At 39.8% G+C, this 17,735-nt stretch overlaps 1 protein-coding gene across 3 annotated transcripts in view; it reads left to right on the forward strand.

Moving 5' to 3' along the window:
• The window catches only part of SORCS1 (sortilin related VPS10 domain containing receptor 1), a 268,559-nt gene that overhangs the window by 72,056 nt on the left and 178,768 nt on the right, over nt 1-17,735 (forward strand). For all 3 annotated transcript variants that reach the window (XM_027735281.2, XM_039381133.1, XM_027735283.2), the window contains exon 2: nt 12,604-12,671. In XM_027735281.2, coding sequence (XP_027591082.1) covers nt 12,604-12,671 — 68 coding nt within the window. The remainder of the gene's footprint in view (nt 1-12,603; nt 12,672-17,735) is intronic.

Genomic DNA, 17,735 nt, shown 5'->3' on the forward strand with positions numbered 1-17,735 from the left:
ACATGTGCCTTTCCTTTTATTTTATAACTAGGAGGCAGCTAACATAGTTAAAAACTGTAGGAAGAGAAATATAAGACTCAAGTTTGAAGGGGAGGGAAAGAGGTAGAGAGCAATGAGGGCCTTTATAAAGAATAAAAACCTTGATATTTTTAATTTTTTTTTTATTTTAACTGGGGGGGGGACTGTCATTTTGGCCACAGTGCTGCTAAAGGTATCTCAGGCCTAATAGCATCCATAAAGATATTTAGCATTAGTATGTCTTGTCTTATATGTTCCTTATAAATAGTATTGCCAGAACAAATTTTATGGGGATCCTAGGTGGGAATGCAGCAACAAATGGGTGCAGCTTTCCAAGGTGAAAACTTTATACTACTGTTACATCGATGCTTGTGCTTGTTACTAGTCTTGCCCTGGCTGGCTGTCAGAGTTGATGACAGCCATGGGAACTGTTTAATCTTTGGCTGATGGCTGTAAATGGGATGGGGTAGTGGGAAGAGAAAAAGAAACAACCCATAATTCATGTTTTATTTACTGGGTTTTGTGTATGTGTTTGGTTTGTTTGTTTTTATCCCACAAAAGAACTGAGGGAAGGACCTTACTTTGAATATATCTCACTTCGTTTAACAAGTTGTTTTTGACTAAGTCCTCTTCTCTTTGCTAAAATGCAACAGTTTTTATTCTGACAGCATCAACGTGTTCTATAGAATATAGAGCCCCAGTGAAAATAGACCTTTAACAGCAATTTATATCCTAAGTCTGAAATGTGCACTTTATGTCTGTTATGATCCCTAGGTACCTGTTAAGGGATTACTTACATCTTGCCATCCTAAGTTTCTTTCCATAAACAAATGAAACCTTTGAGTCAGAGGTTCAAGGAGTATGCTCAGATGAAGCAGTGTTTAACAGCTCTTCAGGGAGAAAGGGATAAGGTGGGAAAGTGAAGAATTGATAACCTATTAGCTGTTTAAATTTCCCACCTTGAATTATTGACAACATGTGACATTACACACTTACAAATTACTGTCTATAAGCAGCTTGGAAAATATGACCTTTGCATTACAATTGGTCTCCAGATGCCTTCTAGCTTAATACAAACAGCTGCTGCTGGCATATTTTGTTGCAGCTGGAGTGGGTGGAAGAATGCAGGGAACTGTATAATCAGGCATATACTCAGATGACAAAACATACTAGGTAATGGCTGAAATGTCTCTGTTTGAGACTGGGATCACTCCTCCGGAGTTCTGGAGTGATCTGATTTTAAACAATAAAGATATCCAATTAGTTAAGGTTAGTTGTCCTTATCTGCTGCTGTGTCTCTTTCTAGAGCAAGTGGTGAATGTTCAGAGACACTAGAAAGCCCTATGTTACTTTCCTACTTCCTTGTCTGTGTTGACCAGTGAGTGCAAGCTGAATGGATGTTTTTTCTTATTTTTTTATGGCAAACAAGGTGCACTAAATTATTGCTTTGTAGTGTTGTTCATCTGATTAACACACAAACTAAGTGTTGTGCTGAATTTGGCCCTGAGATTTCTGCTGATTTGGGAGAAGCTGAGAACACAAGGACTTGATTTTTCATCTTCTCTTCCTATCAATGTTGAGGAGTAACAAGTGACCAAATTAATTTTAGCAACCAGAGACCTCATTAGGCACTTCATAAATCTTAGGACTGAGGGAAATTATTTTGTAATTTAGGTCCATTAACAGTGGTTACCATAAGATGAGACCTACCAAGTTTGTTGACAGAGTGATGCATTTTATTGTTATTTGTTAGTGTAAGATGCATAGGGAATGCTAGAGAGTATTTTTGGATGAACAGGTGTTTGGAAGAATAGATGTCCTCAACACAGTAGCAAAAGACTGTGCGGAATAAAAATGATCTTTGCACAAGGCTTGTTTGTTTTCTCAGCTTCTGGGAAACATACCTTGTGTATGTTAGGGTAGTGTTGTAGTAGGGTAGTGATCTTCATGACTGAAGATCAGGCTAAAAAGAGTATGTTCCCATCTGTTTGGATTCAAAAAGACAGTAGAATTACATGAAGGGGAATAGAAAGCTTTTACTCTTGTCCTGTTAGAGCTAAACAAGGTGGAAGCTGGGACTCAATGTTAGAGCAGGTCTGGACCTTATGAAACCCATCTCTCCATCCATTACAGGACAGCAAAGAACGTTTTCAAGAGCAAAGGCCTAAGAGTTCATCAGAGTAAGTATTCCTACCCTGCCTTCCATAGCAAACTCTCTTGAACTCTGCATACTTGATGTAACAAAACCAACCTACATCACAGAACTGTTGTTCAGAGTGATCAATTAATGTTTGCAGGGCACTTTTGGGGCCTAAAGATAAAAGGCACTTATGGTCTTAAGTTTCACTAAGCCTGCTGCCCCAGGATGAAAGTTTTATTTTTAAAGACCCAATTCTTCCCTGGAGTGAGGGAGGGGCAGTCTATTATTAAAGGACATCATCCTTATCTCTGTTGTAGTTGCCTTGTGGCCATGCAACATCACTCAATAATACTGTCAAGTATTATCTTCTGCTTGTAACAGAGTGCTAAACAGTGATTTATTGCTTGAATACACATTGCTTTCATGAAAGTGAGTTGTTTAAACAATAGCAAAGTGCTAAATAAATTATTCATTGCATGCTAATTTTTCACTTTTGTATTCTGTAGTAAGCTCCAGAATAAACAATCTGGGTATTGTATATACCATATGAATCCCAGGTTTTTTGTGTTGTGTATCCCCCCACCTCCAGTCTTCCCCCAGGTCGATTCCTTTCCCAAGGAAAGGTCTCTTCAGTCTTTCTCACATTAGTTACCTTTTGTGATATTTCTCCTCTTCATTCTTTCTTCAGATAGAGTTGGGTGAATTATGTTCCAGTAGAGGCTTAGATTACTGGTTTATGGAAAACTGTGAGTTTGGAGTTCATGGGTATCTCTAAATTCTTTGGGAACTTCTGGGTCTTAACCAGAAAAGCACCACCATAGAGCTTGCAAAGTAGGATCTTAATGATTGACTGGAATGTTTTCATGAAGTCTCTTCTTGCCTACTCCTTTTTTTTTCTAAGTGCTGCTCTCTTTTAGCAGCCAGTGGCTATGCTGCAGTCCTAGTTTGTACATAAGATCAGATGTGTGAGAAACTTCTCAGAAGCAAGTTTTTACTTGCCTGTAGATATGCTGGCTTTCCAAATTTCCTTCAGAAATGACATTTCATCGCTTAAAATCTTTGTCCCTTGGCAAAGCCTGGAGCCTCTGGAATGTCTGAGTGTTTCAATAGCAAGCCCAGGAGCACGCCAGGCACAGAACAGCTGAGTGCTTTTCTCCACTTGACCCTTCCACCCTTTCTGGGTGTCCACCCTAAATCACTGTCAGTAACCGTATGTTTAAGAAAGAGCTGCTGATTGACAGCAAATATAATAGGGCATAAGAGAAGAAATTTCTTTCCAAGTAGTCTTAGGGCTTTACCCTCCTCTGGTCTTAATTCTGAAATAATCCCCTAAAGGCCTATATGAGTATTCAGTGACATGAATATACAGAAGGCTATATTTCCTTCTTGAAGCATGCATAGGGCTCTCATGCTAATGGCTTTTAAGCATGAATGCAATTACAGTGTGTAATCGATTCTCTCTATACCAGCTTTTGTCTTCTGAAATGAAACCTTGTCTCTTTCATCATTATTTGCCTTTGTATTAAAACATTTCAAGATGACAAGCAGTCTTTTCCCTTGTTTTTGTCCTCCTTCCCCTCTTTCCTGCCTAATTCTGCCACTGGAAGAAAATCTACTATTACATTTACTTTGGAACCTGAGTATCTTTCTTTTTTTTTTCCTGCAGTAATTTACTCCCTGGATTTTACTTTTACTCCTTTTAATATTTTGGGTTTGTGTTTGCTTTTCGGTTTAGCTCATTAATCATGTTTGGAGCTACTCAGAAATATTTCCATGAAACAGATTCTTACTGAATGAAACGGGAATTTGTGAAAGGGGATTTCAGTGACGAAAAAAGTATTCAAAGCAGGGAATTAATTCCACTTTATAAGTTAATCAGCATGTCAGTGGCCGAAGTGTTTTTCTGGAATGTGGTAGGCCTATGTTTGGGTCCCTTTTGGAGCCAGGAGAAACAACAACTCAGTGTCTTGACCTTAGCTATTACAGAAACAGTTTCCTCCTCTCTGATTTGGTGGTGGTAGTATCTTAAATTCTTTTTAGACTGTAACAAATTTCTATTCCATCCTGATGACAAGCATGAAGATTAGGATTATCTTTAAAAGATTTGAAGAGAGATGCTGCATTTTGCCTCTCTTTATTATAATTCGTGTTGTTGTCTCCTAAAAGTTGTCACCATGCCAGGGACCCCTGTAATCTGAGTATAATAGACACTGCCATACATCTTGCTCTAGTGATTGAATTATAAAAGATTAAGAAAGAAAATACTAGTATCCGCATTTGGCAAACATTGAAATTTCTGCCTACAGGTGGTTTGTATAGATGCCAAAAATAGAAATAACTATAAACAGATTTATATAAGTTCATGAGTGCAAAAGCTACCTATGGTATCTATAAGAACAAAAGGATGGGCCATATTCTCTCTCCAAAAGTGGCTAAAATTGCATACCTGGGAAAACCTGCACAAACATTGCTAGATATATTTTTATTTAATTGACCTCAATGTGTGTTTTTTTCCCTGAACTTCTGTCTCCCTTTGAGCTGATAGTAAGTTTTCAGTATCCACAAAATGCAGTGGGAAGGAACTTCCCTACTCATTTATATGTAATATTTTGAACCTCCCAGTTTTGCTTGCTGTCCTAGGCTTTGTGTGCTGAAAACTAGTGAATAATCAATTCAGGACACTCAGGACTTTACAGATGTCTTTCATATCTCCTTTGTCTCTTTCTTGGATTGAGAGTTGAAGTAATTTCTCACTAAAAAAAAGGTCATTCCACATCTTTGATCATCCTTGGTTGCTCTCTCTGATCCTTTTATTATTAGGCACAATAGTTGCAATAGTTTTGAATTAGGAAGAGTGTAATCTGCTGACTGCTGAAAGTTATTAAGGGAAAGTGTCACCCTCTACATGCACAATTTTAATGCTTTTTCTCTAAATTTCGGCTATCGCTTCTGTCACAGGGAGGATTAGTGGGCAGTATTGAACCTTTTTTCTGTTCATTGTAGGATGCAGAAAAATGAAGGGATTTTCACTTTATAGGTTCTTCATAACGAAGACTGGTGAAATTGTGAATTGGTAATTTAGCTGTTTAACCATATGGTTTCTGTTCTCTGTCATTGAACGTCTGTTGATCTGCAGTCCAGGTGGAAAGCAAATCACAGAAGTCTTCATGACTCCATAGTTCTTGTTACTTGCATAGTAAAGTAGAGGTCCTTATACCTGCTGAGTGGTATAAAATTGCTAAAAATAATACAAAGAACAAGATTTGTATAAGTAATTTGCTCAAATAATGAATTCTCTCAAGTTTGGTTTTTTTTTTATTCATGAGCAGCCTGTAAAATTTTCAGTCATGAATTATTCAGGCTTATTTGTGAATTTATTTGAAAACATTTCCTCACATAGCTGTCTCACCAAACAGTTCATTGAGAATATTCCTCTGTTCTGGTTCTGTTCCTCCTTTTTTACAGTCCTGAAGTCCTGTGGTGGGTTGACCTTGGCTGGACATCAGGTGCCCACCCAGCTGCTCTATCACTCCCCTTCCCAGCCGGGCAGGGGAGAGAGTAAGATGGAAAACAGCTCATGGGTTGGGATAAGGCAGTTTACTTAAAGCAAAAAGCAAAGCGGAAGCTTGCGCACGCAAAAGCAAAAGGTAGCAGGGTTTATTCTCTGCTTCCCATGAGCAGCGATGGTCGGCCACTCCCGAGAAGCAGGGCTTGGGTACGTGTGATGCTTCCTCAGCAGGCAGCCGTTGGAGACAATGAATGCCCCCTTCTGCTCCTTGCCTTAGCTTTTATGTCTGAGCAGATGTCATGTGGTATGGAATATCCCTTTGGTCAGTTTGGGTCAACTGGCTTACTTGTGTCCCCTCCCAGGATCTTGCCCTCAACTGGGGAAGGAATGTCACAGTGTTGGTGCTGTGCTCAGCGGTACCCAAAACACCGGTGTGTTATCAACACCCTCCTAGCTACCAGTACAAAGCACAGCACTGTGAGGGCTACTGTGGGGAAATGAACTCCAGCTCAGCCAGACCCAAACCAGTGTGGTATTGGGAAGGTAGAGATAAACGGAACAGATAGGTGCCCAATTATTTCCAGTCTTCGAATGTGCATATTCTCAAACACAACAGCCTGAAAAATATGGTTTATTGACACAGAGTGCATAAGAAAGCTTCAAAACCTTTAGTTTCCTGCTCAATTATAGCAGACCAGCAGGCTTGTGAAAACTTAATTTAGTGCTTCTTTGTTATTGACTTATGTTCCTGCTAAGTAGGGGATGGAAAGGATCTCTAGAGTTTAATAAGGGATTCATGGATCACTGCACATTGAGGTGTACTTAAACTGTCTTGATTGTGCCTGGATATTTCTTTCTCTCTTCCTAATTAGAAGGCAGTGTGACAGTTTCATCAGGAGAGTCTTGTAAATATAGTTACACCATTAAATCTATAATTTTTTTACATAGCTATGTGCATTATAATACTTTATTAACAAAATAGTTATATTGACGACTGCCAGTGTTATGTGTGGGACAAACCTTATGTCTAAACCTTTTAAGCTCATAACAATAGAGCAACCAAACTGCAGATATGGTGTGTTGAGTCCCAGAACCTCTGGATGTGTTGCATGCTCCTCTTTTTTTTTTTTTTTTTTTTTTTTTTTTTTTTTTTCCCCTGGGATTTCAATGGTCAGTGGGGAATATCTGGTCACCACATTAACAGTTCTCACAAGAAACTGATTCAGAAAGCTGCTGTAAATGGCTATCAGTCAGGTATTAGAAATATTTTACCAAATATACCACTTTAAAATGATTTCAACAAAATGTTAAGGGGCAGCCTGTACACAGTTAGTGCTGAGAGCTGATAGTGTGCAAGTCAGGAAAGTGGACAAATGACTATGTATTTTTTAGTGCTGTGGTTTATCCCAGCACATCTGCAGTCTTGACTGAAACACAAGCAAACGTACATGCAAAGCATGAAAGTTTGAAAATATTAAAGGAGAGGGACCAGTTTTGTTTTCATAAACAAAGCTCTGTTGTGATTTTGAAATCAGCGCTGGAATCCTGTAGGGCCCATCTTTCTGGCACAGTTTTGGGTCAGTCTAGAGGTAACAGTACAAAATTCAGAGCCCAACAAGTTATAGTGAACACCTTTAGAAATTTGATTGTGATGTTCTGTTGGAAAAATCTCCTGTCACTGCAGAGCTCTGCAAGTCATTGGTATGAATTTAGTACCTTGTGCTGCATAAGGTGGAAAGCATCTGCAGAGGGGACCTGGGGGTGGTGGTGAGAATTAAACTGATAAAACGTATCCAAGGTGAGCTGTCGGTGTAAATGAAATTGAGTTGGATTATCACAGACCACTTTGTGTAGTGGGTCTTTAGTGATTCTGTTCAAACCTGGAACACAATGATTGTTGCAGTTCACATCCTTGTTTAGCTGAGCTTGCCTAAGTATGGACATCTTTTAACGCAGTGCTCAGGTAGCATTCCCAGGGGTAAATTTGCAGTTGTCAGTGAGTACTGTGGAGTGTTACAGATCCCTGACCTAGTGTGCTATTAGTTGTCTTGGGTGCTGATTTCTGTGTAGCTGTGGCAGTGTGGGCTGGCTTGCTTTCTGGCCCCACATTATTAACAGCAGGTGAGTTACACAGCCACAGAGTGCAGCTTATCGCTTCCTTCCCAATATGTTATGAAACTGATGAGCAGCAGCCTGCAGACTTCTGTTCACTACCTTCCTGGCCAGCTAGTTCAGCACTGTTTGATCAGATGCAATACCTTTTGCCAGGGGAGAAAAGTCAGTTTAAATGTAATCCTTCGGAACTAGTGCTGCAGTAAAGGACAAATTCTGGCTGATACCCTGGGGGAGCTTCCTAGATGTGTTTGCAGAGCAGTTGAGAACAGGGTCAAGAGAAAGATGTAAGCCAGTTCTAAACATGGGTCAGAAATGCAAAGAAGGATATGGTGAGGATAGCATGGATCAGTTGATCACGAACCAAGGTAGGTGTGGGAAAAATTTAGCCATGTTTACCCTAGAATTTGTCCTGCGATAGCAAAGACCCTGCTAGGGCCTAAACTGGCAAGTTTGCAGAGCAGCCTCTTCTGCCCAGCCACTGATTGCTGTTTTGAATCCTACAGGTAGGCCTTCACATCCCAAGTCTTAAAATGCAATCACAGGTCAGGAGTGTTTAACAAAGTGTGTTTTCCTTGAAAACGCTGTCTTAGTTTGAAATAAAACGTGATGGTGTCCAAAGTGCAAATACCCTGTTCTTCCTAGAACAGCCATTTGGAACTGGTTTCCTTTGGCAGATGGGTGAGCCAGGTTTAAGCACCTCTTTTGACAGTCTGTTTTCTTCCATGTGGCTGTGCCAACCCACCAAGGCTTCTATCTGTTTCCTGCCTGCTGGGGCTTTTCTGCTTTTTATGAGTAACTAAAAACATTTTTAGTGCTATATCTCTTGGTAGGTGTGCTCCCTGGGGATGTGGTAAAACCCAGGATCAAGTGTCTTTTAATCTGAGCTATCAGTGCAGAAGTGATAAAGTTTTGTGTCTCCTTCTCTGTCCCAGCTGCTGCGGCAGAATAATCCACTTCAATTGCTGATCCTAATGAATAGCAGACTTTCTGAAGTCTTGTATTTCTATGGAATAGGAAGGGTTATCTGTATTCACAGCAGAGCTAGCATAACGCTGGATTTTCAGCTCCTTTTCATTGTATTTCTACTTTGCCTGCTTTTTGCTTCTTGCTCTTGTTAGCTTGCATTGATTGGTAAGTGGTAAAGGAGAAAAAACACACGCTTCTAGAAAACAAAAACAAAGCAAGAAATAAGGAAAAGGCGAGACAATGTTTTTCGTTTCATTACTGAGCTTCTTCACAGCCCCTCTTCTGACATTTAGAACAATATAATATGCATGTCTCTGTTCATTAGGTTCCTCAGTACTACACAGTGACAGCTACAGAGGGCGGGGAAAAAAGAAACAGTCTTAAACATGAACTAACCTTTGCAAGCTAAATAACAAAGAAATGAGAACAGCAAAGGAGAAAAATGTTTTCTGAAAAAGTAAATATATCCAAAACCATGGCCTTATGTAGGTTATTCAAGTATCATTACAAAGGGGAAAAGAGAATACTGACCTCTACGTCAGAAATAACTAATTTTCTGCCCAATGATCTGTTTGTTCTGTACATATATGTTTGAGCAGGTCTGTTACTGGTATTTGAATAACCGTAAATGACACAAGGAGACTGCTGAAACTAAGGATAATCTTTAAGACATTTGGGAGTTGATACAGATTCTCAAAAATTAAAAAGCTTCTAATAGAAAAGCTCCTAAGCGTTCTCGAAATAGGGTATCTGCACCAAGTGGAGGTATCTAAATGGCTGCATATGTTCACCACAGCATGGTGTCAAATATATACATTAACTTGGAAATCTTAAATGCTAAGATTTAATCCTAAATTTACTAAGAAGTCAGGATACAGGAATATTACTTAGGATTCTTGATGTAGCCAGTCAGCAATTAAGATGCATATTTAGATGAGTCCAGGGATGCCTCTGCAGAGGGATTGTTAGAGCTATATAAAAAATAATTATGATGGAATGCAGCTGGCTTTTTTCCCCCCCAACAATTCCAAGGGAGCTGCAGAACTTCAAGATTGTGTGGGTTTTACTGAAATTTCTGAAGGAAGAAAAAAGAACAAAAGAGACATTTCTACTCTCTGGAAGATAAATATTTTGATTTCTCATATTGGCACTTTTAATTTTTTTGTAATTTCATATTCTTTTTGGGATGTCAGTTGCAATATTTTTTCACCCTCAAGTGACAAGATTAAAAATCTCAATGGAGTTTTCTTTCGTGGTCGTTTTAGATTTGTAAATTTTCTCAGTTGGGAAAAAGTAAAAATCTGAGTATGTTATGAAAAATAATTCTCAGTCTAGTTATCACCAGTAATTACACACTGCTAATTTTAGTATTGCATAAAATAAAATTAGCCTGATTCTAATTCCTGTATTTTACAGTCGGGGGAAGTGTTTCTTGATTCTTGTATGGTCTTCCCCAAGATTACATCAGCCAGTGGCAAAGAACAGGGAGAAAATCACACTGTTTTTCCTGTTTATTCTTCCCAATTTCTATACCTGTTATCTTCAGGTCTGCTTCTAAAATTGCCAGATGTCAAAATATTAATTAGGGGAAACGTTTGTTAGTCATTTGCATCTCTGGTACCTCTGGCAAGTGCAGCAGGAGAGGGACAAGAGAAGAAAACAAGACTTGGAAAGACATACAGGCAACTGTACAGCTGCTTTGCAGGTCCAAGGGAGGCTCAAAGCTGAGGGTATGTACAACTCCCACAGAGTGTCTGCAAGCAGGCTGGCACTGCACATCATGGAGTTCACTGCTACCTTTCATTGGGCGAGTTGTTATTCAGAAAGGTTTTATGCACACAAGGAGTTTGTCTCCCCGCTTGATTTTTATTTGTTTGCCAAGTAGGGGATTTACAGACCCATTCAGAGGGTGCTGTGAGGGATGGCAGCGGCACAGTTCTGTATCTGGAGCAGACAGCTGCCCTGCTGTCATTGATAAGCATTCCTGGGAGGGTGGCGATTGAGATTTAGCACTTACAAAGTGCTAATTGGTATGAGCCTTGGTGAACCATATGTGCCCTCCACAGCCTGGCCATCTGATGCCTCGGCAGGCGGCTGGCGCTTCACACCTTGGCTGCCTCTTCAAAGAGGGACCTGCCAGGCGAGGGGAAAACACCTCCTGGACAGCAGTAGGGTTGTGGGGAGCGGAGGGGACGTCCATGTCAGGGTGCCTTGGGGAGCAGAGGGGGATCGTGGCTGTTGTGTAAATTTCCCCGTGAGCCGCACATGACATGTGTTTGTGCAGATAGGGAGTGCTTTGGGCAGCCTTTTCTTTGTGCTACGAGAGATTCAAGAGTTGTGCTGTAGAAACAGATATCTGTCAGATGTGTGTCCTCTGTCCCCTATACCTTCTGCTATAGCACTGTGTGCTCGCTTATGCCCTCAGCTCCCATCAGCTTTTTCTGCCATCTCACATGCTGAGGATATTGGAAAGAGACAATTCCCGCTGTGGCTGTTTTAGGGCTATCAGTGTGTAAGATGTAGAAGGGCTTTTGGCTTTGGAAAAGGCAGTGGTGAGGTCTCTTCCTCCCCTAGTACAAGCAGCTATGTGGTGATTCCTCTGCCATGCTGGTGCCAGCTGATAGGCAGCATTGGGCAGATAGGCACTGAATTTCCTACAGTCCTTTGTTGCTCTGACAAAAGTGTTGAAGTTGGCAATTTTACCAAGGGAGCAGGGGGATGTGTATCTGTGTGCCTCATTTCTTAGGAACCCAGGCTGAAAATAATAAGAGATGTATAGATCAGAGTTTTGTCAGATAAGTGTTGGGACTCTAATTTACTGTGGTTTTAATGGAATAGGGAGGAGGATAAGATATACAGCGATCTTGCAGGGAGACATGCAAAATGAATTAGTAGCAATAGTAATGGTCTGGTAGTTTGTCCCAAATGTAGGTCTTCTTAAAGGAGCCCAACATCTTGAAAGTCAGAAATTATTTTTTGAAGATATTAACAGAAGAGCAGGCTGAAATGTTTTGCTCAAAATGCTTTTTGCTAAAATTGCATTCCTCCCCATAGTACAATAATTTTATTCTAGAAGTGTCTGTTTTGGCAGGAGGGAAAGGCTGTTTATCAAAAGAGCGGATAAAAGTTCTAAACTTGGAAACACTTCCATTTTGAATAAATCTAAAACTTTTCACTGAAGTCACAGAAACATTGGTTGTTAGAGGTATTTGGAGGCCCCCAGTTCAACCTCTTAGTCCAAGCATGGTTATCACCAGCTACAGGTCAGGTCAGCCATGACTTTGTCTAGCCAGGTCTTAAGAAACAACAGGGATGGAGACTTTACCCATGTTCTGGGTAGTCTGTCCCAGTGTTGAACTGTTTTCCTCATTGAGATTTTTCTTGATGTCCAGTCTGAGTCTCCCAAGTCAAAACTGGTGATCATTTGTTTGTGTCATGTCATCTGCTACAACTAGAGTTTGACTGGAGGCAGGTCAGTGCACCATAGCTGTGAAAAAAGTCAGCAGCTTCAATGCCTGTGAAACAGAGCAGAAAATATTCACTATTTCTACTGCATACAAGATCTCATCTTGTATCCTGAAACTTTAGTATTTCAGCTCCTTCCCATTGCCTCCTGGGGTTGAGGGAAGAACCTGTTGGTGATAACATGCAGAGGAGCTGAATGAGAAAAGGTCCAATTGGCTAAAGGTACACCTCTGCAAATTCTTTCCATGTCAGTTTAGGCAAATGCTTTTAACAATTCATTCAATTATGTTAAGCACCCATTAAAAGAATTCTAAGCCCTCCACGGGGTTATTTCAGTTCTGTGAGATTGTAATTGTTTGAGACTAATCATGATTTCTTCTTTTGCCTTCAGGTGATTCTAATTCTGACAAAGCTGTATGACTACAACCTGGGAAGCATCACAGAGAGCTCTCTTTGGAGGTATGGAGATAAATTGAGTTAATAATTATCACCTTACTTAAATAGGAAGAGCCTGATGCAATTCTTTTATTGAATTTAATTGGATTTCTTTAAATGTGTTAGAAGGTTTGTAGCTAAACTCTCTCTCCCATTTCTTTCATACTCAAGGACAAAGAGGCTGAAGTCTGATTGTCTTGTTTCAGGTAGATAAGGTACTTCGTGGATATACTGTCATTTGATTTACCCTTCCCTGTCTTATTCAGATCAAAATCAGCCAATTTGTTTATTTTTTTAACAGCCTAAAGTTCTTGTTTATAATGAAGGATCTCATGGCTGTCAGCCCAAATGATCCTTATGAAAAGCCAGTACTGCTTAGACTGGGGGAATACCTAAGAGTGAGTATTCAATGTCTGTTGACTAGAACTGATGGTATTAGTACTAGATAATTGATTTCCACTTGACTGCTAGATTGATTTATAGGGAATGTTTCAATACCTTCATGATTTCAAAGCGTATCATGCACTCTATGAACCAAAGGAAGGAGCTAGGCCCTGGACAATTTCTTAGGGCTGTTACTTGGATTCAGTGCAAGCAGATGGTGCCTCTTTTTACTTCTCTGAAGAAGGAATCTAAAAAGTGTTTACTTTACCTGTCCCTCGTGTTACTTTTACGAGCAGTAATGGATGAAAGGGTTTCATCTTAGGGTTTCATCTGTGAAACTTTGGTGGGAAGTTCAGGGGGTTTGTATGCAGGTCACTGATGGAGGTGAATAGGCTACTGTCACAGTAGAAGAAAACTTTGGGTATTTGAAACTGAAATTTCTGGTTAGAATGACCTTGTTTTGATAAGCTTGCATGGAAAAGGGGTTTTCTTCACCAAGGAAGATTTTTGGTGCAGAAATAGAACAAATAACCTTTTTGTTCAAGGAACTGAGAGCAGGTTTTAAGAGAATGACAGAGGAGGGATTGACATGAATTATATTCTGAACTCAGGCTATTGCTTTGCCCAATTGCCTGAAGGAATGAAACAAAACCAAAATCAAACAAACAGGAAAACCTAACCCAAGACAGAAAAACTAAACCCTAAAGAAACACAAAACTGCTAGGATTTGTTCTGAACAGCAACAAGAACACTCAAAAAACTAGTATTTTTCAGGGTTGAATAAATATTTTTTTCATCCATTCATATACCTTGCTGCTATGACTTTCTACTCCCTTGTCTTTACTGTGGTGTGTGTACACATAAAGGGTCTCTCAGGCATGTGGCTTTGGCAATGTTTTATAAAGGGAATTTGTGCTAGATTGTTTAATTTCACAGTGGTTTTAAAAAAGAATATTCATAAATATGAAAAATACTATTTCTACTTCCTTTTACTAGCGTCAGTCATTTCACCCTGAGAAATACTCATCTCTGTTTCATTAGTCACTGAGAAAGATACAGCCTTTCAGCATGTGAAGACACCTCCTTCCCCATTGCTGACAGTGCTGAAGATCTGCTTATGTGATTGTGTAGGATTGTGTTAAGATACGGTTTTCTGACTGAAAATAGCCACATCAGAGTGGAAAACATGCTTCTTGTTGACCCTACACTGTTGCGTGTTTCAGAATTAGTTTCTGTGGGGCATTCCATAATGGCATAAAATTTTACCCTGATTAAAAGAGAAGGGACCATGGGGGTGTCTCTGGAGGATGTAGCAGATAGCTGGGGCCTTAGCAATGTAGCAGTCCTAGAGCTAGTGAGTGCAGTCCTAATGTCAGAACGTGATTAACAACATAAAATAACCTGATTGTTTCCTCTAGCTTGGTATCCTATTACCAAGAACCAGTCTATATGAAAGACTATATGAAAATTATCATCATAGCTGACACTTTCTCCTAGTATTCTCTTAGCATTCCTTCTTAGGCTTTAAGTTTGGGGTCCTTCTTCAATCTTAAGTGTAAGGTGTATCAGGATCAGAATAATTTTTTTTATATATATATTAATATATATCACGGGATTAATATTCCATGAGCTAACTTTCTCAGTATCTTTTAGAGTGTGTTAAAATTTTTAGTACCTGTGAACAAGAGCAAGGAATTCCATAAATTATTTGAGGAACCACTTGTCTTACTTTGAACCCATCAGACTTCACTTGGCATATGTCACATGTCAGGACTTGATTGCCGTTGTATGGCCAACCATCCAGAATCCATGAATGATTGCTTTGGACTGGGAAATGTTGAAGGAGAACCAGAAAAAACATACTTGTCTTTGCAGTGCTCCATTACTCTTTGATTGGCTTTTCAGTGCTCATGGCTGCCCTGGAAGCTGCCAGTGCCCTTCTTTGTATTTTCTTCAGTCCTGTTGCCTTATATAAGCCTTAGGTGGTCACACTGTGCTTTGTCCTGAGTCTGACTCTGCTGTTAGATCCCCGCTCACTGTGCAGGCATACCTTCAGGTCACTAATAAATATGCCTATGAAGATCCCAGGACAACTTCTCTGCTCTTAGTGTGATAAATAGAAATGGTGAGATGGGCATATATTATTATTCAATTTACCTGATAGAAGTTATTAGCTGTTGTTCCTCCTGGCTGCTTAAGTGACATGTTAATTTAAATCTCTCTGCTTGTTTGAAAAGGATAGGGAAAAATAGGTTTGAGAGAAGGGGTGAAACATATCTTGCAATTTATTTCATGCCTCTAGGTTTTATTCTGGGGAATGGAAAAAAACATGATCTCATGTCTGGTTTCCTTTCTAAAGTTCTGTTTCTGAAGGCTAGAGGAGAAAGGTAGTTCTGCAGGTATCCACAGCTGAAGTGGAATCTGTCTTGAATACATGACAAAGAAATACCACTCTTGCCTCCTGTGCTGAGTGCATTCTCAAAAAGCTGATGAATGATGAAAGGCTGTTTAGAAGCATGTCACGGACATGAGTCATTTATGTGATAGCTGGTTATAAGCACATCTGTCATTTGAAAGCGTAGTTGGGTGACTTAAGCAGTTTTATGACTGATGGGACTGTAACCACCTATAACCCAACTATGCCATTGCCTGCAGTATATGAATCTGTCGTCTTTATAAACACACTAGAACCTGCTAGGACGACATTTCTTTGTAATTTTTCAGCCAGTTTAACTACTGGAGTTACAACTGCAGTTGGCTGCAACACTAACAGATGGAGATCATCCTTCCAAAACTACTGATGAATTAAGAGACCACTGGTGACAGACATGAAAAGATGAAATATAGTAAGAGAAAAGAGATGGAGAGAATCTGTATTATCTACTAGAGTGTTAAGGCTCTGTGCTCAGTGAGCTTTGAATGGCAAGTAAGCTACTGCAACTGTACCTGGTAAATGAAATTTTGCATCAGGCTGTGCCTGACTTTAATTATGCCATTATCCTCTCAGCAGATTTTTTCCACAGTTTTAGTTGAGGACTTTTTATTTACTTTTTGCTATTCTTTTTATAGAAGAGGACGAAAATGGAGGAAAAAAAGATTATCTGTCACTGAGCAATTAACTGAGTGTATTGGATTTATTTCTCTTCCTCTCATAGATATCTCTCAGATCACAAAGAGGATTAAGCTGTGAGAGTTAGAAGATGTTTTTTACCACTGGAGTAAGATAAGCTTACGTTTCAAATAAATAAAAATGTCAGAATAGTGTATAGGGTATCCATGAGCTGTAGACAGCTGTGGGGAGGACTAATCTTTTTCTATTTGTGTAAATATGATGCTCTGGAAAGGTGTTTGTGCAGGACACTTTCAGGGCCTTGAGAAGCTGACAAGCCATGAGTGCTACCATTCACCTCTTTGCCTTCTTATTGCTCTGTATTTGGGCAGTAATCGGTAATTTCATGGAACTTCATATAGAAATAACAGTAATTAAACTTCTGTTCTCAGCCAGAAAGTAGGAAGATGTAGAGTTTGCTTAGTGTGAGAGCATTCTACAATGTGATCTGTTTCTGTTTTAGTTCTGGAAGCTATTGGTGATACTCTTGACACTCCAATACTGTGCCTGAACTCTGACCTCCCCCAATCAGGAGAGCTTATCCCTTCCAACCTGTCCTTCACCACTCCTGGTTTCTGCAGTAAGGAAGCTTCAGCACATATGTCATGAAGAAATCTCAAGGATGCTGAAAAATACTTATGCCTCCTATAGATCTAGATTTAATTTTCCCTGTGTAAAGCAGGGATTTTGAAGAGTTGCTATATTTTTTTCCTTCCTGGAAAGCTTAGAGTGGATCTATTTCTAGATTTTACATGGCCTTTTTGTTTAACCTGGAACTACTGTCCATCAGTTTACTCATCTGCTCCTTCCAACACCACTGCAAATCAGCCTGGAACTGTCCTTTCAAGATGGGGAAATGGGGTGTGTAATCCAGAGAAGAATCAGTAACCTTCATTTATTCCATGAGATAACTTAATGAAATAAAGAATTCACTGTCCTGCTCTCAGACACTGCTAGAGACAAGATATTGGGCTCAGGTAGACCAAGGTACTTGGTACTAAGGTCTAAGTACCCTTGTGTTGTGCCTGTATGTTGGGTAGTCCCCTAAGCATCATTGTGTATGGGAGTGTGTTGATGAAAACATTTACTGTTGAAGATCGGTTAGTATTAGTATGTTAGATAATGAAAAGAAGCAGTGGAGAAACTGGAATGTGTTCTTTCCTCTTGCAGTTGCTCTAGGGATAGAAGCCTCAGGGAGAGAGGTAGATGTAGATTGAGGATCATATCTGAACACAAACTTGCAATGTGGTAGGACGAGGGGGAATAGTTTTAAACTGAAAGAGAGTAGATTTAGGTTAGATATTAGGAAGAAATTCTTTACTGTGAGGGTGGTGAGACACTGGAACAGGTTGCCCACAGAAGTTGTGGATGTCTCATCCTGTGAAGTATTCAAGGCTGGGTTGGATAGGTCTTTGAGCAAGCTGGTCTAGTGGGTGGGCAGGAGAGTTGGAACTATATGATCTTCAAGGTCCCTTCCAACCCAAACCATTCTATGATACTAGCCAGATGATCTCTGTTAGACATCTTTCTCTCCCTTGAATCCCATTGCTGGAAAGTTCTCGGCTGTGAGTTTACCCCAACCATGTGGTTATAAA

The sequence above is a fragment of the Pipra filicauda genome, unplaced genomic scaffold (genome assembly GCF_003945595.2).
Source record: "Pipra filicauda isolate LSUMZ 115617 unplaced genomic scaffold, ASM394559v2 scaffold213_size2393758_pilon, whole genome shotgun sequence".
Classification (NCBI taxonomy): domain Eukaryota; kingdom Metazoa; phylum Chordata; class Aves; order Passeriformes; family Pipridae; genus Pipra; species Pipra filicauda.